This window comes from Melanerpes formicivorus, unplaced genomic scaffold (assembly GCF_026170545.1).
Source record: "Melanerpes formicivorus ecotype bairdi unplaced genomic scaffold, bMelFor1.0.p_v2 SCAF_93, whole genome shotgun sequence".
NCBI classification, from domain to species: Eukaryota; Metazoa; Chordata; class Aves; order Piciformes; family Picidae; genus Melanerpes; species Melanerpes formicivorus.
In genome coordinates this window covers 1250166-1273844 of record NW_027142445.1, presented here as the reverse complement: position 1 = coordinate 1273844, position 23679 = coordinate 1250166, and the positions used below count along the sequence as shown (strand labels likewise).

General features: G+C 44.2%; 1 protein-coding gene and 1 long non-coding RNA gene across 4 annotated transcripts in view; one reads left to right on the top strand and one right to left on the bottom strand.

The window, feature by feature from the left end:
- Nucleotides 1-932: 932 nt before the first annotated feature.
- Nucleotides 933-2505, bottom strand: LOC137455236 (uncharacterized). Its single transcript, XR_010990805.1, has 3 exons — nucleotides 2281-2505; nucleotides 1414-1673; nucleotides 933-1286 (listed from the first exon to the last, which is right to left on the bottom strand). It is a non-coding gene; the product is annotated as an uncharacterized lncRNA (long non-coding RNA).
- Nucleotides 2506-3114: 609 nt separating this feature from the next.
- LOC137455198 (spermatogenesis-associated protein 16-like) overlaps nucleotides 3115-23679 on the top strand; it is a 33276-nt gene continuing 12711 nt past the window's right edge. Inside the window, exons 1-6 of one of the 3 annotated variants that reach the window (XM_068165792.1) lie at nucleotides 3115-3862; nucleotides 4704-4793; nucleotides 9512-9596; nucleotides 13828-13975; nucleotides 17202-17348; nucleotides 17835-17947. In XM_068165792.1, coding sequence (XP_068021893.1) covers nucleotides 4741-4793; nucleotides 9512-9596; nucleotides 13828-13975; nucleotides 17202-17348; nucleotides 17835-17947 — 546 coding nt within the window. In that variant the 5' untranslated portion in view covers nucleotides 3115-3862; nucleotides 4704-4740. Of the gene's footprint in view, nucleotides 3863-4613; nucleotides 4794-8151; nucleotides 8237-9511; nucleotides 9597-13827; nucleotides 13976-17201; nucleotides 17349-17834; nucleotides 17948-23679 lie in introns of those variants that run through there. The other 2 variants (XM_068165790.1, XM_068165793.1) reach the window with 2 other exon arrangements.

Genomic DNA, 23679 nt, shown 5'->3' with positions numbered 1-23679 from the left:
CACTTACAAACTAGACACATCTCAGAGAAAACTACCTGCATCTTCTGCTTGATCTCTGCACAAAACACAAGCAGCACCTAATGAAGGCACTGTGGTCGACCTTCAAGAGAGCTTTGAGCAAGATGTACAGCGACATTTTGTTTGAGGAAAGAAATGAAATCCAGTCTGAAATAAAAGCTCCAACCACCTACAACACAGATGTAGGGGCCTCAGCATTAGCTTTTCTGGTCTACTGATGCTCTGCTTCTATCACAGTATCACAGTATCACAGTATAACTAAGGTTGGAAATGACCTCGAGGATCATCCAGTCCAACCTATCAACACAGACCCCATGACTAGACCATGGCACCAAGTGCCACGTCCAATCCCCTCTTGAACACCTCCAGGGACGGTGACTCCACCACCTCCCTGGGCAGCACATTCCAATGACAAATGACTCGCTCAGTGAGGAACTTCCTCCTCACCTTGAGTCTAAACCTCCCCTGGCGCAACTTGAGACTGTGTCCCCTTGTTCTGGTGCTGGTTGCCTGGGAGAAGAGGCCAACCCCTTCCTGGCTACAACCACCTTTCAGGTAGTTGTAGAGGGCAATGAGGTCACCCCTGAGCCTCCTCTTCTCCAGGCTAAACAATCCCAGCTCCCTCAGCCTCTCCTCACAGGGCTGTGTTCAAGGCCTCTCACCAGCCTTGTTGCCCTTCTCTGGACACCTTCAAGTGTCTCGATGTCCATCTTAAATTGAGGGGCCAGAACTGGACACAGTACTCAAGGTGTGGCCTAACCAAAGCAGAGTACATGGGCACAATGACTTCCCTGCTCCTGCTGGCCACACTATTCCTAATGCAGGCCAGGATGCCATTGGCCCTCTTGGCCACCTGGGCACACTGCTGGCTCATATTCAGGCAGCTGTCAGTCAGTACCCCCAGGTCCCTCTCTGTTTACCTCTGTCACTTTTCCCTGAGCCTCTCAAACTTCATTGATTCCAACAAACTCTTTGTATCTGTCCCACCAGCTCTTGCATGTTGCAGACATTTTCTGAAGGGAGTTTTTTCCCAGAACAGTCCCAGCTTCTGTCAGATGATGAAAAAGAGCTGTGGCCACTTCTACTGCAGACTTGGCTTCAGGCCTCTTAGGTGCTGAGGAGCAGTAAGTCTGCACTATGTGTACATTCAGTTTTGGACTCCACTTTATCAAGGAATGGTGATACTGCAGACCACAGGACACTGAGGACATGCTTGACTTATATTTCATTGGCCCCATGTCTTGATAAAAGTGCACTGAATAAAAGTGCTGCAAGGATGAACACGAAAAAGAAGTTATTGAACCATGGCTGACCAATACTTAAACCAGCATGTGTACCGAAATGAGTACAATTCAAGAATGGTTAAACCATCACTAGTTTTTCACCATCACTTACCCAGACACCTTTCCACAATTTTCAACAGAGGGCAGTTCTGCCACAGATTCCTGCTTTCCTGTGGTTAGGAATTACTTCCACCATGCTTCTTGTTTACTAATTCACTCGCTGCATGAATAGTGACCATGTGCAGATCCAGTACCAGCAAGAGTGGCTTCAGAGTAATTTAATGCTTCAGCACAGAAGCGATTGCCCTATGAAACTGTGCCTTGGGCATGCACAGTTGAGTTTGCTGTACCATGTCACAGGTACTAACAATTCTGCAAAAGAAAAGGAAAAAAGGCAGAGGGGGGGGGCAGAAAATATCTTGAAGTGAGAAGAAGCAGGGCTTGGTCATTCCTTTTACCATGCACTGAACAAGTGTATGAAATGTTGATGAATGAAATGAGAAAAACATTAAGCACAAAGAGAAAACACAGCAGTGCTGAAACAAACAGAGAAAGTACTCTCAAGAGCTTGCCTACAAAACTGAAGTTTAAGAGCTACAAAACCAGAAAAACATCAGGTAGTGAACACACAGCTGGGGTGACATTTTAAAATGAGCTTCAAATTCCTGCTCTCACTTTTGCAAAAGCAGACTGCTAGTTATGGTTCACTGATCTGTGAAGAAGATCTTAACTTTCTGCTGAGGGTATTGCTCTAAAAAACTCAAGGAAAAGTAGCTAATAGGGGTTTGTATGAAGTTTGAGTGTGACTGTATCGGGTTTTGACTAATGCAATATAAAACCACAGACTATTAAGAAAGCTTGGTAGTTGCTGCAGAGATTAAAACAGATAAATTAAAAGTTTTCCATGTTAAATTTAGGCAGCTAATGACATCAAATATGTGCAAATAAAGGCATCTCCACAGGAAAGGATTTTTCTTACCGGAAGACAGTTTAGCTGGTTGCTGATTCTGAATGCCACAAGTTCATTCCCTTTTAAGTGTTTCTAACAAACAGTAAGAACACAAAACACCAACATGAAAATCTCAATAGTTGTTTTCTAGACACAATACTATGGTAGAGCAAAACCACAAGAACACATAAATGAAACAAGTTTACTCTCCTCACAGCATCATTCACATATTTACTGTTACAACACTCACTCTACACTGCAGTCCATGTACTGAAACCTCAGCTGAACTTTGTCTGCAGGATTTCTCTTTCAGTTGCACTACCACGTGAAGAGTTTTACCAAGTATTCAGGCTACTGAGTCAGTAAGAGAAAAGTTGAGATTTTTGTATGAACAGACAGAATGCAAAGAAAGCAACCACAGTTTGAGCTAATAGGACCTAGGGCAGTTATGAAAGTTTCATCTAAGGTAACAATCCTTGTCCACCTCTTACATCCTCTGGTATGAAGTAAGGTTTGTCTGTCTACAGTCGTTGACACAAATATTGTTTCAGAGTTTACACCCCTGTTGCTACCCACACTGGGAACTGGTGGCAAGCCTTGCTTTTAAGGGTCCTGTCTTACTTCGCAGCCTTTTTGTCACTGCCAAAACGTAAAACCTGAGTTTGCGACACGCCACCACACTCCACAGCTACACTTCTCATGCCTCAGGGGGTCAAAGTCTGTCTGTCCCACACGACCAGCCCCTTCCCTCTCGCCACACGCAGGGCTACGAGCCCACGCTCCCAGCACCCTGTGGGCAGCACGACGAGAGCGCCATCGCCTCTGGCAGCCACGCTAAGGCGCGTGCGGCAGCAGCACGGTCTCGCCTCAGCCAGAGCAAGGGACGGGTGGGGAAGAGCGGCCTGCCGCGGGGGGCTCCCCGCTACAGCCCCCGCCTAGGCCGCGCCCGCCGCCGCCGCCAGCGTCATGTACAGCCCGGAGCTCTGTGCGCGGCGGAGACCGGGCAAGGGCGGCCCGAGCCGCTGTGCCCCACGGGGCGGCTGTCCCCGAGGAGCCCCCCGAGGCTACCAGTCTCCGCCACGGTCACCCAGCCCGAGCAACACTTCCTACGTGCCCGGGGCCCGGCCCGGCGCCTGAGGCACACGCCACAGCGGAAGCACTGCTAATCACTTGCAAATGTAGATGTAACCATGTAGAGCTTTAGGCCTCCTCTGTGAGCCTGGGAGAGTTAATTTAATTCACAAGTCTACAGCATCTCAGAGAGACTTTGAGCTTTAAACTTATTTTGAAAGCTCCTTCTGAAGGCCACAGACAGACAGTCACTGGGTGCTGATGCATACAGAAAAGGGAGTTACTGGGCTGCTGAAATACACTGGGGGGTTCCACAAATGTGCATTTATAGCTGAATGTCTCTATAAATATGTCATAGACTCAGGGTTATCAATAAGCTAATGATTTGGTTATGAAATCAGTTTCGTGGTGATTAGTGGACTGAAATCACAAGGGCAGGAGTTTTAAAGTTCAAGTGATACTCAAAACTTTCAATGAGGAAACACAAGCCAGTTTGCAAGTTTCCTCTGTAACAGAATGTAGTGTTAACCTCTCTGCTAAGGTTGGAACTAGCTTTAAATACTCTATGAAACATGCCATGATAAATGTTTATATAGCATAAAATGATAAACATTAAACTCTGCATCCTAGGAGACACTAGGTGTAACTTTTCTCCAGACAATGGAAGAAGTGCTGACCAGAGATGCCTGTCACTGGCTGCAGATCTCACAAGTGGAACTAACTAGATGCAGAAGGAGCTCTCACTCTTCCCCTCCCTCTGCTCTCATCAGAAGGCTCCCCTACCCTGACTGGCACTCTAACTACTTAGCTTATGCTAGTTTTAGCCTTCCATCTTTTTCTGATATTGACTTGAAGCCTGTAATTTGTTACAGCTGCAATTGCATCTGCTGAAGTTAAGGGGCTAAGAAACATGCCAAGGTCCACCCAAGTAGAACCTATCATTTCTACAGAAAGCATTTCAAAGTCTTCCAAGTTAATGTTAGAACACATTCTAGATGCACAGTTTGTCCAGGGAGATGAGTCGGACAACTCTCACTCACGTGTGTGGAGCTAGGGGTTAAGAAGAAGTTGTACTGCAGCAGTCTTCCTTAGGTTATCTACAACATAGAATATTACCACAGGAACTATTTTCTAGAACAACACACAAATCCCTAATGAAACTGCATTTATGACATAACCTCAAGAAAAAAAGTTACTAATGCTTGTTCACATATCACAGCTGTCAAAAGAGAGAGAGTTCGTATTACATTTGAGACATAGAGTGCTGAGTTGTATAGAAGTAGTGTACACAGCATGTGCCAAACCACAGCTTGATTATGAGCAGCTTTTAACAATGCAAGAGAGAGAAATCTCAACTTCTCCATCTCTCTTCTCTTTTAAAGGAGCATTAGCAAGAACCCGACTCACTTCCGGAACCACATGCGCCAAGCTGCTGCATTTTGGCGCTTAGGGAGATACTCTGAAGCTGCAAGGTATGGTGGTGCTTGTGGATTTCTAATGGTTTCTCTACATCCCTTTCATTCCAGCTCTCAGTAGTAAAGACAGCATCTTATATCCAGGCTTGTCCAAAATCAGTGGGAGCTCTGCGTTGGCTTTGTGTATACGATCTCACATGCAGCAGAGCTCCAATCCTCCCAGTTGCTGTAACAGGAATCATTCCAATGATGTCCCTAGCTGCAGTTTAGGCTAATGCCTGTAGGAGCATTTACTTGTTCTTGGGCACAGGACTGAGCCCTGATCAGATTCCAGGGGTGCTCTGGGGTTAAAAGCTACATGCACACAAGCATCTGCCACTCCCTGATTTCCCCATAACCCTGGACAGAAGCTCAGGTGTGCTCCAAGGTTGGGGGGAGAGGGAGGAATAACAGTTTAAAACAACCAAAGCAAGCCCCACCAAGCCCCACAATCTCAGGGTACACTGTGGTATGCTGCAAAATATAGCCTGTGTGCAGCTGAGGAGATTGCTGGTGTGAGCGGGAACTGCTGGCAGAAGAAAGTCTGCAAGCTCTGCTTGTATGCCTGCATTAATGCTGCCAAAATCTTTAAGGTTCATCATGCAGCAGAAGTTTGTAACTACTTAAAATGCTTAAATGAAAGAAATGCAGGAGGAAATGCAACGGTGACTTATCACCACCACTACTACACTAACATTAGACACTCACAAAGGACTGTTCAGCTGAAGACCACAAGGTACATCGCAAAACAGTTCACAACTCATTAGCTAACCAATGGCAGAACAGTCAGTGTGAATTAGGCAAGAGACTGAGAGGGTCACTTTGCTCATCATTTAAGATGGATGCTAGTGGTAGAGCTCTGGAGCTATTAAAATAGCAGCAAAACAGTTTGTACAGGGAGAGGAAGACGACTGTATCCAAGCAGGGTTGCAGAGAGGATTTGGGAAGATGAACTTCAATTTCATGTGCTGGACTTCAGCCAAAAACTTCAGGACAAGCACTTCTTCTGCAGGACATACATTGAGATTATGTCAAAGGAATCCCCACTAGTTTACAGACATCAGGTCAGGGAGAAGAAATCGGTTCCTCGAGGCACAGAAACAGCTTTTCTGTATTTCTTTAGAAATATGGTTTCAGATAAACCTGAAATATTCCACTTGACCATAACCCCACCCACTTTCCAAAACCAAACTGGTCTGAATTAAGAAAATGAAACATTTCATTGAAGAACAGGGAAGTGGTGTGGTATTTCCCAGATCTCCTTTTACATCTCACTGATAACAGTCTCTCATTTATCCTGGTGGTGTGTTGATTGACATAGAAATTGTCACCTGCTGAATAATCATCAACAGTTGAGGTGCACTGATCAGACAGACAGTTTAGAGCTGTGGTAGGAGAATGTGTGACAGGCAGGGAATTCTGCCTAGGATTTCAAACCCCAAAACCCACCACTTTCCCCAACAGCTGAAGTGATATGAGTGGAACGGCGTCACTGTCCCTGGAGGTGTTCAAGGAGGGGACTGGATGTGGGACTTGGTGCCATGGTCTAGTAGTCATGAAGTCTTGGGTGACAGGTTGGAGTTGATGACCTTTGAGGTCTTTTCCAACCTTGTTGATTCTATGAATTGGTTTGGGTGCTGGGGTGGGGAGGATGGGTAAGGAAGACTTTCTTCTTGAAGCCAGGCTGAAGATTATTTTTTAAAATAATCTCAGTAATACAGGGTTTGTTTTTTTACAATACATTGATATTTCCTAAGCAGCAATACATATAAATGCCTATACTTGAGAAGACAGTATGGAGCAAGGGGATGTTCATAAATATGAATCCCCCCAAAAAAAAACCAAAACACCAGTGGTTGGTGTTACTGCAGATAAGCAATCAGTGCATTTACTCCAGCAGCAGGCAAGAGGGAACTGCCTCAGCCTTTTTTCCCCCACACTGAGTAGCTTTCAGGAAACTAGATGATTTTAAATGAGATTATGTATTTTGTAGAGCAGAGGAACATTCTGACAGACTGAATCCAGAGGGGCTCCAAAAGCAGTGACTCTAGCAGTATTCAGAGTTGAGCCTAGTTTAACATAGTGTTATATGCAACTGTGCAGAGCTGCTTCTGCAGAGTGTGTTAAACTGAGTTTAGCGCTACTTCTGTCAGCTCACTGGAGTCACTGCTCTTAGTCAAAGCCCACTGATGGTGCAGAATGTACTCTGCTCAGTGCAGACAGACCATGGCACACAGATGTTCAGCTGCAGTTTATAGCAATACAAACTTGTCATTTGTTTACATTTTGTTAAAATGACTTTAAGCCATCATTTATTTCTGCTTGCTTTTTGCCCAAGCCCTGCCCGGCCCCGCGCGGCTCCTCCGTGGCGGCCAGGCCCGCGCGGGCACGGGGCAGGGCCCCGCCTCCGACGGCAGACGCAGTGACGGGGGCCGGCGCGCTGCCCGGGGCAAGGGGAGGAACGGGATCCATTGCGGGCCCTCGCACATGCAAAGGGGCTGAGAACCTCTGCTGGTCTTGTGACCCTCTCTCTCTCTCTCTCTGTCTCTCTCCAGTGTACCACTCTGAAAGGAGTGTTTCACAAATGGGATCTAGGAAACGAGCTCTGACAAGAGCTGGGATCAACCAAAGTCCAAAAGAGGGTCCACGTGGCCTGTTACTTAATTTGACATCAACACATGATGTTAGTCCATAGCTACAATGACCGGCCCTTAGTTCTGTGCCACACACATTAGTCTTTAGAGTCAAGACTGCCCCAGTGTCAAACAGGAGCTGGCTCAGACAGGGCCATGGCAGAGGCAAAAGAAAGCCTTCAGGAATGTTTTCTTCCACAGCCCCTACCAGAATTAAATCCAAACATCGACACCAGAAGGTTATCTTCCAGACTTGGGAGCATGAGGTCCAAAGAGCACAACAGGCACCAGCTAGAGCCCAGATCAAGCACAGAGCACATACCTCTGGAAGCTGCATGGCACCACTGTTGTGAGCAGTTCATTCCAGCATCCCATCTCTTGCCAGTCAGCTCAGCTGGGAAGCTAACACAGGCACTGGGGCCTCCCACACCTCCTGGGTTTTCTTATCACAGGCTTGTGTGGCTGCAGCGAATGATTTCGTTGTCCCCAGGCTGTTAGTGTCAGCAGCTGTCAGGCAGCAAAAGCTGCCTTGGACTCATTTCTTACAAGTCCTAAGCATGCCTGGAGATAGGCTGAGAGAGACGCTGGTGTGCTCCTGGCCTCCACGTGTAGAAATCTATCTTACTGTTCTGCACCACCAAGTGGCCAGATGGAGCAGGTACAGCAAGACATCTTTGGATCCAGGCTGACTACGTTACCCCAGATGGGTTTGGCTGTCTTGTGGAAGTTTGTACTGGCCCTGACTAGCAACTAGGAAAAATAGTCTTTGAATATTAAGCCTCATGTTTTGAAAGAAGGAAGTCGTATGTTCTCTGGCATCTGCTAAAGGTGTGTCCGAAGGTTATCAGAAGTACTTCATCTCTCCTGTCTGATAGAGCTCTTTGATGGGCTGCACACCTGAAACTTGGGCATGTTTTAAGTATTTTGAAGTAATAACTCAGAACTGGTGGATAGCTCTGTAAATGTGAGGCCAGTAGTTTTGAATATCAGTGAAGTGGTTGTGTCAGAGTAGGAACAGACTGCACATATCTAAGGGAAGATTTAGTTCCTGTTTGTAACAATATGTTACCCCCTGATACTGGGCCTGCTTTGAAATGTTTATTGTTAAATCCATGTATTTTTGGTTATATCTCATTAAGAGAATAATACAGCCTTGGAAAGTACATTCTGAAAGGGTATTACAACAGGATTGGGATTACTGTTTGTGAGACACTTTTAACTAGGGGGAAATTTCAAATTCAATTTACAGTAATGTCAAAGCACAATTAATATATAGGCAATGATCAGGGGAACATGCAGAAGTACACAGTGATAGCACTACATCAACAAATAAACTTTTGGTGCTAGTAATTAGGTACACAAGATTGTTATATGTTTAATTGACTAAAGTGACAATTTGGAATTCCATCTAGTCACATTTAATTGGATTTGGAATCTCTAGAGGAAAGGAAACGGAGAGCAGTGTGGAGAGGCAGCCATAAAAGCAAACTGATGTTCTAAAGTCTGTTAAAACTCTGCATTAATGTCCATTGCACAACAGTTTTTTAGTATCCCTCAGTCTAGAAAGAGTAATGCAATGAGTGTCACAGACAGTGGGAGTGCTAAAGCACACTCCATTATGTAGCAAGACAGCTGATTACTTCCCGTTTGGGGACTTTTTATTTATGAGATATAGTTTAATCAAAGGTGAACTGTGTCTGAGTTTGCCACAGACAAGTGATGTTCTCAGTCTGCACGCTACAGGGTGTTTACATGTTGCTGCTGCGATAGCAGAAATGTATATCAGACACTTCACTCACAAATACTGTAGAGCATAAAAACAAAAGAAAAGCTAAAGTATTTTGTTACAGTCATTAAATATTTGCTGAGAGTGAAAGGTGATAAAGCTGTTAAAAGAAAATACAGGGCTGTGTGTTCACAGATAGTTTTGCTAACTAAAAAATGTTTACTAATGCTTGTCTTAAAGTTGGACAAAGACTGAGAGTTATGTGTAATCTTTTGACACAAACCTCCTGTTACACTCTTTTATTATTACCTGCTTTGCATTTTGCTGTATCCATTCTTCTCTCCCCACACACTCATTTATTCTGCTTTTGTCACCAGGAGCGCCATGATTGCCGACTACATGTACTGGCTGATGGGAGGCACCAGGAAGCGCACAAGCAAGTACATCAGATACTATTGGCAGGTAAAAAATTGCTAGCTCAATGAGGAAGGAGGTGCCTATCTCATTATTAAGACCAAAATGAAGGAGTACTGCTTGAAAGACTGCCGACAAAGGTAGCTCTTGGGCATGTCAATCAACAGGACACCAGACAGCACTACCGTGTTTATCATGAAGGAGATTGTCTTGGACTAATTTTAAGGGCAAAATTCAAGGTTGTTAACCCTTGGCTCATACTTCAATTTTATGGACTGCTATAAAATTTAATTCTGGATACTGTAGAGTCCCCTAAGCTATTTTTTGGTGAAGTCTTCCTACCTCAGTGACACTTTCCTTTTGCAATTTTCATGGTACTAATCCTCTGACACCTTTCCAAGCTCTTCAGCCGGAAGGGGAGGACAAAAATGACTGTAACAAGTGGTCTCAGAGGAACCTAAAGTGTTCTGTGAGGGATGGCTAGGCAAGACCACATTGTACAAAGACTACTTATGAGGGGACTAGACCATTGACTTCAATGAGACAGGTCTCTTGAGTGATACTTACGTGAGATGGCTGTTCAGCCACATCAGCACAAATGTAAGTTTAAGGGTACCCCCTTCTGCTGAGGAGAGCTCTTAGAAACTTGGAGGTGAATAGATGCTTGATCCTTTGCTGGGAGATGCTTATTGCTGCAGGAACTTAGTGCTGCCAGTGGTGTTCCAGCCTTAACCCCCCAGTTTCAATGAGAGCAAAGTCCATTTCAGAGAGAGTGCAACATTTGGGCCACAGGCCCAATGGAAGACCCTTCTGCCTTCCAGCATGGACCTTGCTACCAGGTGCTCCCTGTCCAGACGAGGAATTAATGATACTAGGAACAGTATATGTCCCTTGTGATAAAATTTCAGAGTCTGATCCCATTTGGGGTTCATTTTTTTTCTGTGAGAACATCTGTGACAACTGCAGTTTATGTGGAGAGGTGCAAACTGTGCCTAACATAAGCTAGAGTAATAAAAATCAGAATCTGGTCTTTTATCTTCACTCACATGGTAAATTCTTCCTGTTAAAAACTATTATTAGTTGCATTCTTAGTGGTAAAATCGAATAAATCTCAGTCCTGGCAGCAGCTGAATTTCAGCACTGCTGTGAGTGCGAAGTGCACCTCATTCAGAGAATTACCCACTGGGCTAGTGTTTGCAGTGTCTGTGAACTTACTTAGATGCTTTCCAGCAGAGAATTTTTGTCTGTACAGAGCAGTTTGATTTTTTTACCCACTGGGTCAGACTCGTTTAAACTCTTGAGTTCACAAACAGGTGTTGTGCAGGGGTCATTTCTTTGAATGAAATGCCTTTTATTTTTCTGTCCCTTAACACTGGTATCCATTGACTTCCCTTCTTGATGTCATAGACATGAAGCTTCAAAGAATAAACCTTTCAAGGAGGAGCTGTCATAGCTGCCCTCTCCCCCAGGGGTTCAGACTGTCCTGCTATGTGAGAGGGCCGGAAAAGTGGCATGAAGGACAAGATTCATCATGGTGCATCCTTGTAGATTCTAAATCACAAGCTGTGGTTGGGCTAAGGCAGGAATGAACCAGAACTGTATTTGGGCTACTGAATATACTGAATGAATACTTTTTTCTTTATCATCTTAACCAGTTTAGCATCTACCTCCATACTCATGAAAGAGCCAGACATTCTTCAACTGCAAGGCCAGAACAGCAACACTCCCTCTGATGTATCTCAGAGGACATTGCAGAAAGGACCTTTCAGATAGAAGGACAGCATAACACTTGCAAATGGGCTAAAAAAGGAAAAAGCAGTGGTCATGTCCTCTCTGCAAGAGCTCTCTTGCAAGTCCTTTGGAGCCCTTGCAATCCTCTCCATTGTGTGACTGCATCTTGGGTTGCATGACACATGCTCTGCAGGCACCTCTCGTTCCTGGGCACGTTGCCATATATTCATCCACAGATGTGGACTTCAGTGCATAAAGGCTTAAGCAGAAAAATTCCTAGAGATTTAAATCCTATAAAGTTTTCTCCTCCAAAGTTTTTATGGGCTGCAGTTTTATATCCTTAAAGACTTTCCCCCATAAAAATCCAAGAGGATAATAAAACAAATAGCATCTGTGTTCCGGGTCAGTAGCTTGTGGGGGGGGAAATGCTCTTGGGTAATAATAATAACAATACCTTCAGTAGCAGTATTGACCAGAAACTACAGATCTATTATTTTCCCTGTTGGCTGACATTTTGCTGTTATTGCCCTCTGAGCTAGTCACTATTTGCATGCTGTGCAGAGTGGTCATGGGTACATCATGGCAATGCAGAGATACTATAGGGGTGACTTTGAACTGTTCTTGAAGATGATAAAGCCAAAAAGTGAACTTTGCAGGTTGTCATGAGCTGGTGCAGCCACTCCTGTTTTGGTCTCACTGTCTCACTCCACTTGGAAAGCTAGACTGGTACCCTTGTGCTGCTACTACTCGTCCTCTAAGGGCCCTGAACAACTAAATAATTAATGTCCATGGAAATATGAAATCCAAAAATCACTCTCCTATAAAGCAGTGCAGACTGGTAAGAATTCCCACAGGGAGGAACAAGAACACATCCATTCATGGGCCCCTGAGCTCTTGGCAGGAGGACACACTTGCTCTTTTCAGGTCTGATACCTCCAGGTCTGTGGCACTAACCATGGATAGCATGGCTGTGCCCATGAAAAGCTGGAACTCCTTCTCACCAGTGGGAAATGTTGTCACTGCCCCAGGTGGTCAGGATACTATTGCATACATTTGAAGCTTGTTAATTTTTCAGGGCTAAATGCTGGTCACTCCAGACTGCTCCCGTTCCAGTAGATGCAGGAGAATGGGCTGAACAGATAATCTGTTACCTAAGCAAACCCCCAGTGAGACCCTTGACATCCAGGCAGAGCATTCAGTGTGAGAGCACTCAGGGTCCATGCATGGCAGTCTATCCCAGTATCTGCTCAAAACAATTACAGTGTTTCGATGCTATTTCTGCACACCCCATACCAATAATCAGGATGGAAATCAACTGCTGTAAGACCCTGTCAGAGGACCTGTTGTCTAAAGCCATTAAAGAGAAGGACACAGTTACATAACAAATTGGCACACTCAACCCTCCATTCCAGGTTGGTGGGAGCAGATGTCAGCTAAACAAGCAACCCACAGAGGCACAGTGTGTCTTAGATAATTTTGCATAAGTGGAGGCTAGGCTGGAGAACCAAAGTGAGGACTTGTCAATCAAACACCAAGCTAGTCCCATAATGATACCTTCTGTGAATCACTTCAGTGTGTAAGGCCATCTGGAAGGTTGATACACCCTGTTAAAAACTAGTATCTTTTCCTCCCATGCTTTTCTGACCATCTCTGGTAACTTTGTGTTGGCATTGCCACTATTAACCACGTCTACACATTTGCCAACATACAGCAATGAAGCCTTAGAGTTCCCCCAAAAGGACAGCCCTTGTCAAGGAGACAAGGCTTTGTTAGCAACAGATGTAGCTAAAACAGTGCTGAACGTAGTCTTACCCAGAGCCCAACACAGGAGAAAATGAGCTCCCCCTCACTCACTCTGACTGATAAGAGTACCTAGCAAGACTGTTTCCAGGCTGGTAGCTCATCCTGGCAGTTCCAGCACCGGTTCATTGGGGTCCACTGAGTGTGAACTCCACCTCTCCACATAAAAGCAGCACAATGCATCATTTGAGTCACGTTTAAGGGATGAGAAGGTTCATAAGCTTCGTGTTGCCCTCTGCACAGGAGTGAATTTTACTCTTAATGCAAATAGGGTTTAAATGCAATATTTTAAGACTAATATTTCCTATAGGCATAGTGTCTGATTCATGCCAACCCAAGGGGTAATAGGAATGCTTAGCATTGTTTAACAAGCTCCCAAGTACCGAATAAAACCCTCCTATGAAATATGTGACCTTCAGAGAACGTGGAATCACTTTTGTCTTTTCATCTAAAAGATAATGTATCTAATACTTTGCTCCTCATTGAAGACATAGGCTTGCTGCACTGAAGACTGTTTACAAATGTGCTTTCTCCATTAAATGCATTTTCTGACTATAGAGAGGCAGTGTTTTCTGGGAGTAATTTAAATTCCCCTCTAATTAATATTCAAGACCAAAATATGTTATCTCCACATGACTGTGCAATTATTAAAGGGAAAATATCATCTGTGAAAGTAAGTATTCTTTTCTTAAAAACACCCTGGCCAGTAAGTGACATGAAATGTATGATCCCTTTGCCTTTTCCTTAGGCTATGATTGAAGAAGCCATCACTGCCGAGACCTCTTATACAGTCATGTACACACCATTGGAGACAGAAGGAAAGGAGCAAGACATCAACAAGATCCAGCGCACCTTTGCTAAAAGGAACCCTGAGTACTTGCAGCACCAGTATACAGGTAACAGGTTCACCTGTTCAGAAGCACTGGGGAGGTTTAGGCTGGATGTTAGGAAGAAGTTCCTCATAGAAAGGGTGATTGGCCATTGGAATGGGCTGCCCAAGGCGGTGGTGGAGTCACCATCTCTGGAGGTGTTTAGGAAGAGACTGGATGGGGTGCTTGGTGCCATGGTTTAGTTGATTAGATAGTGTTGGATGATAGGTTGGACTCGATGATCTCAAAGGTCTTTTCCAACCTGGTTAATTCTATTCTATTCTGTATGCCCTGTGTGTCTGTGGCTGACTTCCAAAGAGTTGGAGAGAGTCTGGAGCTTGAAATCCAGGCATTTCTAACCTTCTGGAGGACGGGTAGTTAACTGCTGGGATTTGCTCTCTAAGCATACATGGTTTAGGTAATCAATTCAGTCCTTAGGAGAAGTACAGACTTCACACTATAAAGATGATTTTTTTATCCAGGGAGCCTCATGTTCCCATTGTTGGATTTCATTGTTGCAACTAATCTTTTGTTCAAAGGTAGATTGGCATTGTATTGTGGTGACAGTGAGATCCAAGTTGATGCCAATCTCTGTAGACTTCCGTCAGTTACCAATGGTCATCCCTGCATCACAGCCTTACTGCACAAAAATATCCTCTTTTCTACAAACATAAGGGACTGACCACCAGCTTTGAGAGCATCTCAGCTGCAAGGATGGAAATAGATAGCCAGGTTCCCTTTAGCCCATTAAAGACAAGTAGGATCCTAGGATCCAGAGCAAACAAGGGTGTTGCAGAGCCTGTTGTCATCTGGTAGCATGAACTCAAACAGCATCTCCTGGAGCAGACACTGAAATTCTGGTGACTACAGCCATGTTTCAAGAGAAATGGAAATGATATTTTGGCAAAAGAGAGGCAGGGGGATAAAAGGCATTGCTTACTACCATTAACTTGGAACATAGTTGACCCTGGTAACACCTGGCTTTGAGTTGGTGATTGAGAAACATAAAGGGAAAAATGCATTTCTCAGGTCAAAGTCTGGCAAGCCTCCGTCTTCATCACATAAACTAGATGTGCATCTCACCCTGCCAGCAGGGTGGTCTAAAGGGTTGAGGTGCCACCCACTTCTTGCCAAGAGTTACATACTCAGGTCAGAGATGGTGGCTTAGTTGTTGCCCCTCTACTGAGCTCATTCTACAGATACATAAGACTTCCAAAAGTATACACATTGCATCCTTGGGAAGGAGAAGAAAAACTGTTTGAAAACCACAAATAGGCATTAGGGAAGCAAGCATTATAAACAAACACTTAACACAAGTAAACTTGTTTGGTTCATTTTGCTGTAGGAAACTGTCATGACTGTCAAGTTGCAGATCACCCATGTATTTAGTTTCTGGCAGTAGCTTTGGGGTTGTTTGAAGAGGGAAAATGGGGACTTGTTTGACACAGAGGTTGTAAAATCCCACTCTCCCATTTACTTGCTTAGGTGACTGTGGAGAACTTCCTGGGACAAAAGTATTGGCATTAAAAGGAGCATAAAATAAAGCTCCCCAAACCTGATTTTTAGAAAGATAAATCCATATTTCACATACAACTCTGAATTTACAACAAGGGTGAGACTTTCAGGAGCACATAAGCAGCAAAAGGGGCATGGTGTGCACTGAAACCCAGTTGGTCTTCATGAATTACTGAATGACTCTGAAAGCATCGCCAGTCACTTTCTTACTGCTCCCAGTAAGGGAAAGGAAAAAGGGGGAGAAGGAGTGAGAGAGAAACCAACCCAGTCCTATATTCCATTACTCAATTACAAAACAGACTAAATAGAGCAGGTTGAGGGATCACTGAATTTTCTAGGAATGAACTGGGATAGAAAGCCAAGAAAAAACACTCTGTCTGTCAGGGGGTTGAGAGTACAGTGCTGTGGAGAGCCTTATGCAGTTGGGACTGCTTCCAGATGACCTCCTTTCTGTCCTGGAAACTCTCAGAGCAGATGTGGCTCTTTTTCTTAGACTTGATGCTGAGATAACTGTTGTCAGTGTTAGGTGATGTCAACCAAAGCAGTAGGGGTTACTTATCTATTCAGATATGACCTTAAAATCACACTGCCCCTGAACAAGCAATCCCACGTCAGGAGTTTAGCACATGGTTGGTGGGGCACTGCTGAACTTTCAACCTGCAGGTCTGCATCTCACCTAGGTGAAATTAAAAATGTAAGATAAGCCCCATTTTAGCAGTGGGTGTGAGACACCAGGCATCTCACAACCATGTGGTTTGAAATAACCTTCCTGTCCTGTAACAATCATCTGCCCAATTCTAGCCCAAGCTCTGCTAGAGTGTAAGGACTGAATCGATTTCAGAGCTTCCCTTATTGCCGAGGAAAAGGAGCAGATACACATTTAAATCCAAGTGTACAATGCAGTTTGTTGCAAAATTGAGAATCCATCAGAGGCAGAATATGCTGCAAGGGAAATATCAGGTCCACTCTCTTTGATTTATATAGGGGTAAGTCCAGAGAGCTCTGAGCAGGGTTCTCCATTTGTCACTGGGATCACACAGCCTGGCACCTTAAAAGCAGAGCACACTGAAAACAGAGCACTCCTTTGTGAGAAGTGACACTGACATTCAATCTAGGTTTATTTTTTGTGTGTGGGAGGGAGGAAAGGACTGGTCTGGTTCCCTAAGCAAAGGTGAAGTAGACAATTGTTCTGAGCATCTGTCCTCACTGAGGTCAGGGCGGTCCGACTCAGCTGATCCACAGGGTTTTTGGCAACAGCAGTCACAGACTCTGGACAAGGCACAGCACAGGCTGTCAGATGCCAGCTGAGTGGGTCAGAAAAGACACACAGGAAGCCTAGGGGGCTGTGGTGGTGATGGTAAAAGCACAAATCTGTAGGAAGTCAAACTTCACAAATTCAGGGGACAATGAACCAGCAGTTAAAAGACCAGAATGTTGTATTACTGAAGTGGTTTTAATGCTTTGGATGATCAGCACTGAAAAATTCATAAAGAGAAGAAACTCATTTTTTCTTATGGATCTGTGAAATTTAAGGCATTGATCTAAAAGGTTGCAAAGTCTGGAATTTCAAACCCCAGTTCTAGCTGGATGGGTTGGTTTAGGCATCTTTGTTGTGGCAAGCTTTCTGGATTACATCTCACTCCTCCTTAGAGTTCCTTTTTCCCTTCAAATTAAGTAACTTCTCTTACAACTGAAAAGAAATAGAACAGTGGAAATTATTGTCATTTCCCTCTTCCAGATCCTGAGGCATTTCACATCTTGCCACAGTCAGCTAAGTGGCCATCTGAACCTCCTGGGCTGCACTTACTAACCCTGGGTTTCAAAAGCAAAGGCATTGGCAGACGCGTGGAAAAGTGGACACGAAGAAGACTGTCAGTGCTCTCAGGTACTCCAACTTGCTTAAGAGCTGGCATAGCTCAGAGGTGTCCTCCATGATCCTTGCTAAATGAGGGGGCTAGGGGGGTCCTCGTGTCCCATGTCTCTGGGCCAGCAGCCTTGACTGTCCAGACAGCTCTCCCCATCATCCTCTCTCCCCCTCCAGTTTACCCATCACCTTGCTAGATCCATCATGGCAAACATATCTGAATGAACACAGTTTATGGGCTTGTGATTCTTGCCATCCTGAAGAAACTTTTGGAAAAGCTCTTTCAAGTGTAGGAAATAATAGCTGGCACTAATGCCTGACATTATGAGCTGCCCAGGGAGGTGGTGGAGTCGCCATCCCTGGAAGTGGTTTTAAAAAAGACTGGATGAGACACTTGATGCCATGGCTTAGCTGAGTAGATGGTGTTAGGTAATAGATTGGACTTGATGATCTCAAAGGTCTTTTCCAACCTAGTTAATGATGTGATTCTGTGATTTCATTTCCTAGACCAGAAAGCACTTTTCAATACTCTCAAGGGCAAAGAGGCAGAGAGATATTGGAAAATCATTGGGCAGAAGGTCATGTCATCAATGGATTTCATAAGAAGCACCAAGTTAATTGTAAGTATAAACCTCAGTTTCTGGGGTGCAGTGTGTGTGGCGGCAGAAGCCAGTGCGTGTGTGAGCCCTGTGTACTTTTGGGTGGGTAATTCATTCTGCACGTGTTCCTTCTCTGTCCAGAAGTGCTCAGTGAATTCATTAGGTAGAGTTCCAATGGATTTTAGATACTTTTTAAAGTAGCTCTAATTATTTAACTGTGTACCCAGTGTGTTTGAGATCACTTTGCAAGCAATGTTCTCAAATCTTTATGGCCTCTGATATTAAATCCCTACTTCACGTAACCACCAAAGCTACTCACTAGATACAATACCTGAAGTACACTACACACACCACCAGAATCTCCTGCAAGAGTTAATAATTGCTGTTTGAAGCATTTCTAGTTATTTAGATTCTGATCCCTGTGTAGTGAAGTATGTGACATAACCTTCCAATCTGTTACAACCATATTGCAGGTCTATTGGTTAATTCTGCTCCATACTCCCTGCAATAATGTACACAGCTTTTTAGCACCGTGGCTTTTGATTAGCACAAAAGGTCAAAACTCAAATTTGCATGTAGGCTAGACTGTTTTAATGCAATTCTTGAATGATTCTCCTGAAAATGAGTGGAAGAAGCCTCTCCTCCCCAGATTGTAAATGCTAATGCTAACATTTTTTCCCTAGCAATAACAGTTCTTTGGTTTTCTGTGTGTTGAAGGAATCAGCCATTTCCTCCTCAGAGGTGTCTTAGCAAATCACAGGATTTATATTCTTAGGTTTTGACAGCAGATAGGAGGTTGACAAAAACTGCTACTTAGCAACCCCTAGCAAGGGAGAAACATTAGCTAGATATTTGGGGAAGCTCTGTCTCCTTTCCTCTCAGAGAGCAGCTGCTGAAACAACAGGAAGTGCTTGAACTCACATCCTTAGTGGGAGGTAAAGGTGCTTAGAGTGTCACTACAATGGACTCTCATCAAGCATCTGCATCAAAGTGAGGCAGGTGAAGCTGGCTGAGGGCAGACAACCCCGAGGGAACATGCAGCTCCTTCTTTCCAGTTCTTTCCTTAAAACATGTGCTGTTGGCTTTGGATGACCAAAAGCCCATTCTTGATGTTCAGGCTAAGAGCAGTGGCATCTTTGGGAAGGTGAAGTATCTGGTATTGCTGTGTGCACTTTGAACATTTAAGAAGCCAGAAGTATGACCTGACCATGGGTTGGGTACAGAATAAAACCCTGGTCTTTCTAAAAGCTCTGGCAAAACTCATTTCTGGAAAAAACAAAACAAAAACAAACAACAAAAATTTTGGACCTTACTCTCTTTGGCTGTAACAGAGAGGATCAAGAAGAGGAAAAACTTTGAGATCAGGTATCTTTTGGATTCCCCATAACTACCCTGTTGTGTAAATGGATATAGAGGAATAGGACCACAGGATTCAATCTGATACATAGTGTATCTGTCATCCCCAAAGAAAGAAGAGCAAACACACTCACCATAGAAGAGATGAGAGCAGAGTAGTGTGCTAGGACCACTCAAGCTAGTCCCCACTAGTTGTATGAATTTGCACTGCTCCTACACAGTAATAGTTGCTACCAGCTCTAGACCTCACCTCATACATTTAAATATTCTTGCTGAAACAGAAGAGAGCTCTCAAAGACACAGGGTGAAATCCAAGCACCCCTGAAGACAGCAGCAAACTCGACTCATGCTTCAGGCAAGGTTTACCCCAGTGCCACCTCCGGCAGCAGCAAGAATGGGTAAACAGGTCTTAACCACGGTCCTGTAGATGAAAAAGCAGTCACCAGAGGGTCAGTATGGGAGCTTTAATGAAGAGGAGGAAAGCCTCAAAACAGAAGAAATGATCACTGGGTTAGATCAAACAGCTGCTAATTCCACATCCATTATGTGGGGAAACATTTTCACTTGCCTGACAGTTTTCATAGCATCGAATGATCTGGGCAAGACAGAACCTCTGACCCAAAGAGCAAATGACAAAGCCAATTCTACCTGATAATACAGATAGGCACAGAGCCAGAACTGCACTGCTACTGGTGATTAAAAGCTCTTTATGGACCTAGCAGAGATTTGGCCACTTGTGCCTCCTTCAAAGTATTCCCAAACTTTCCTCAGGCTAGAAATATTCCACCATATTGCCCTCAGACACACACTGAATGAAAAACTTCTGCTGAGACAAACCTCAGACACAAACTCTAGCTTTACAGCTTGAAGATGATAATAGACTATGTTTGGGATTTAACAGGACAAACATTCCTTTCTGCCCTTTTCTTCATTTGCAGATGCAAACACACAATCAAAAGTGCTTCTCCTAAGCAGATTTCTTTTTCCTTTACAAACCAACACAAACAAATCTCAGTGCTAAAGCAGAGTTTGTTAAGCCATAACAACTCTTGGTAGTAGTCAATTCTGCCACCTCAGGTTTGCAGCTACACAGCCTAGTGTTAATAATATGATTTATACCACTGTGTGTAAGATGTGAAGATAAAGATTAAAAAGGCAGATGAAAAAAGCATTTTCTATTGCCCCCCACCCCCTTCTTTGTGAAGAACAGCCAGTCCCATTTGAATCAAGGGGACACTTGTGTATTGGGACACAGGAAGCATTTGAGGGAGAATGTCACAGTCTGGTCCCTGCACAGTATCATCTGCTGTGGGTGGGGAAATGCCATAGACCTCATCTACCCAGAAACACTAACCAGAAATACAGATATGCATGACACAAAGATTATTTGCCTTATCTATATACATAAATATTATACATCTATATAATCTCAGGCAAACCTTCAGCTACTCATATTCCAGTGAAGCTTACCCACACTAATAAGTGAGTATTCTATCAAGACATTTCACTGGGGTCATTTCTACTGCTTTGTACACACCAAGCTTGCCGTTCTCCTGCTGCAGTCCCATATCAAGGGCACATGATGCTACATAACAGGAGAAACAGTGGCCAGAAGGCTGTATTAGACTGCTCAGATTGTAAAGGTGAACAAACCCCACCATATGATTCACAGCATGATGTGCACATTTACAGACCTCAATGGTTTGCTGTCTGTTTTTTAAGTAGAGGGAAAGTGTTTACTGCACACAGATTTCAGCACACACGCTTTCTGAAGGACACCAAGGGCATTAAAGAAACATTATGATGGATTTTTTTCTGCTTGTTATTGCAATACATCACAGTACTGCTTGCAAGGCAGAACTTCATTCAGATTGAGAGCTAAACAATAGTCGTAAAGCCTCGACAACAGAAAAGCAGAACTACTGGGGGGCATTCCAGACATGCAAAGTGGTGCTCTTAAAGCTGAGAGTTAAACTTACCACACACATTGGGTATGGCAGACTCTGCTTTGAATTCAGGCTGACCAGCCACTTGGCTTTACTTTTTCTTTAGTACTGTGCCAGGTTACACCCATCCCTGGAGGGGGTTGAAAAAAATCCCAGCCCCCAGGCAGACAAAAGAACCTGAGCCAGGTGGGCAGAGAGAGAGAGAGATTTAGTTTTCCCCCTCCCAGGAGGAGGGGTCCCCTGAGTCAGAGGTCTATTCCACTCCTCCTTCGTGTCCAGCAAGCCTATTTAAAGGGGGCCATTGCCTTACTTCCCCCTGGTTTTCCTGCACGTTGCCTGCTGGACAGGCTATCTTTGCTGCCTTCCTGCAGCCACCCCGTGGTGAGGGCTATCCCCATGTTGCTTCCAGACCACTTCTAAGGACTGCATCCAAACAATCCATTTGCATCCAGGGAATCCAGTGCCAGCTGAGCCTGGGTTGATTTATGTTTGTATCTACCCTTTTCCTTACACCCTTGTAACTTTCCCTCTCACTCAAATGCTAAATACATTTTGTTTAAACTTCCCTTTTTACTTCCAAGCCAATTCCAGACCATTTCTTTTGTGATTTTTACTTCACCTTTCTCCTGCTTTTACCCTACCAGGAGAAAGGGGGAAGGGGAGGAAACCTAAATCTTTACTCTGGGTAAAGCTTAAACTATAAGAAGTACTCATCAAGTAAACTTCATTTATAAATAGAAGTGGCATAAGGGATAACTGCTTTCTTGAGTACAGAGCAAAGCAAAAAGTGGGGGTATCACCCCAAAATTCTTGAGGAAAGGACACATGAGTCACTCCTCTCACATGCTCTCCAGCTCCTTTTTGCAGTGAAAGCCCATCCTATCTTTGCTCTGGTTGTTAGTGCTAGGTATTTAGCAGTAGCAGGTGAGCTTCATCCACAACAGGCTGACCTGCTTTTTGTAGCTGCTTTTTCATCCCAAGGTCAGAGGAGGGACAAGGTCACAGGGCTGAACCTTGGACATCAGGACCTTATTTCTCTCCTAGAAGGAAGGTCTTCAAAGATGCCTGAGGATAAGCATTCCCTTTATTTTTTAGTTTAAAGAGAATTCATGTAGCAAATAGTTTTCTGGTGAAAGCTCTTTCTTAGGAGGACCTCCACTTCAGGTGAGACTCCCCAGTATGTATCTAGGCCTCAAGAGAACACCCAATTACTCACTTTTTAACAAAAATTCTCTTTGCAATACCAGACCACAGGAGTGAAGCCTGTCCAGAAAGTGACAGTATCACAATGTAATCATTTATTGTCTTAAGAGGCAATCAGAAGAGCCAGAGTAGACAAGTAGACAGAGATCAGGTCAAGAAAGCTAAAGCCCAGCTTGATTTAAATCTGGGTATGAACATCAATGGCAACAAGAAAAGTCTGTCGATGATAAAAGAAAGACTAGGGCAGATGTGAGCCCACTCCAGAAGGAAAGAGGGGACCTGTTCCCCTGGGGTAAGGAGAATGCTGAGGTACTCAACAACTCTTGCTGTAGTTTGCACCAAAAAAGGCTCTAACCACAGTTACAAAAGGTAAAAGCAGGAAGTGAGGAAATTCAAAACCACCCACTGTAAGTGAAGATCAGGTTTGAGACCACCCTAAGAATCTGAAGGTGTGTAAGACCTGACAAGATCTCTATGCAGTTCCTGAGGGAACTGGCAGATGAAGTTGCTAAGCCACTTTCCATCATATTTGAAAAGTCAGTGAAGTACCCAGGGACTGAAAAAGGGAAAAACATAACCCCCATTTTCAAAAAGGTTAAAAGAAAAGAACAGGCAGGGAGCCACAGGCCAGTCAGCCTCACCTCTGTGCCTGGCCAGGTCATGGAGCAAATCCTCCTGGATACTCTGCTAGTCATATGAAAAATGAGGAGGTGATTTGTGTTAACCCATGTGGCTCCACCCTGGGCAAATGATGACTGACAAATTTGGTGGTCTTCTAGGGTGGAGTAGCAGTGTTGACAGATAAGGGAAGAGCAATTGACATCATCTGCCTGGGCTGGTGCAAAGCTGTGCAGAGTGGCGAGGCACTGGAACAGGTTGTCTGGAGTAGTTGTGGAGGCTCCAACCTGGGTCAAAGCCAGGTTGAAGGGGCCTTGAGCAACCTAGTCTGGTAGGAGGTATCTGTGCTCATGGCATAGGGTTGGAACTAGATGATCTTTAGGGTCTCTTCCAGCCCTAACCATTCTATGATTCTATGGTTAATATGTTACTACATATCTAACCAGGATGCAGCTATGCCTCCACATCCTGAATTTGTTGATTCCTTTGCTACCAACTCATTGACAATGAAGTCTCCATTTAAATTTGCTCTTTACTTAACCTTCACTCTGCCTGCACGAGTTTGTTTCATCTTCATATGATTGCTTGGCCCCTTTATTATGGTTTGGTTTGTTGACTGCAGCTTAGTAG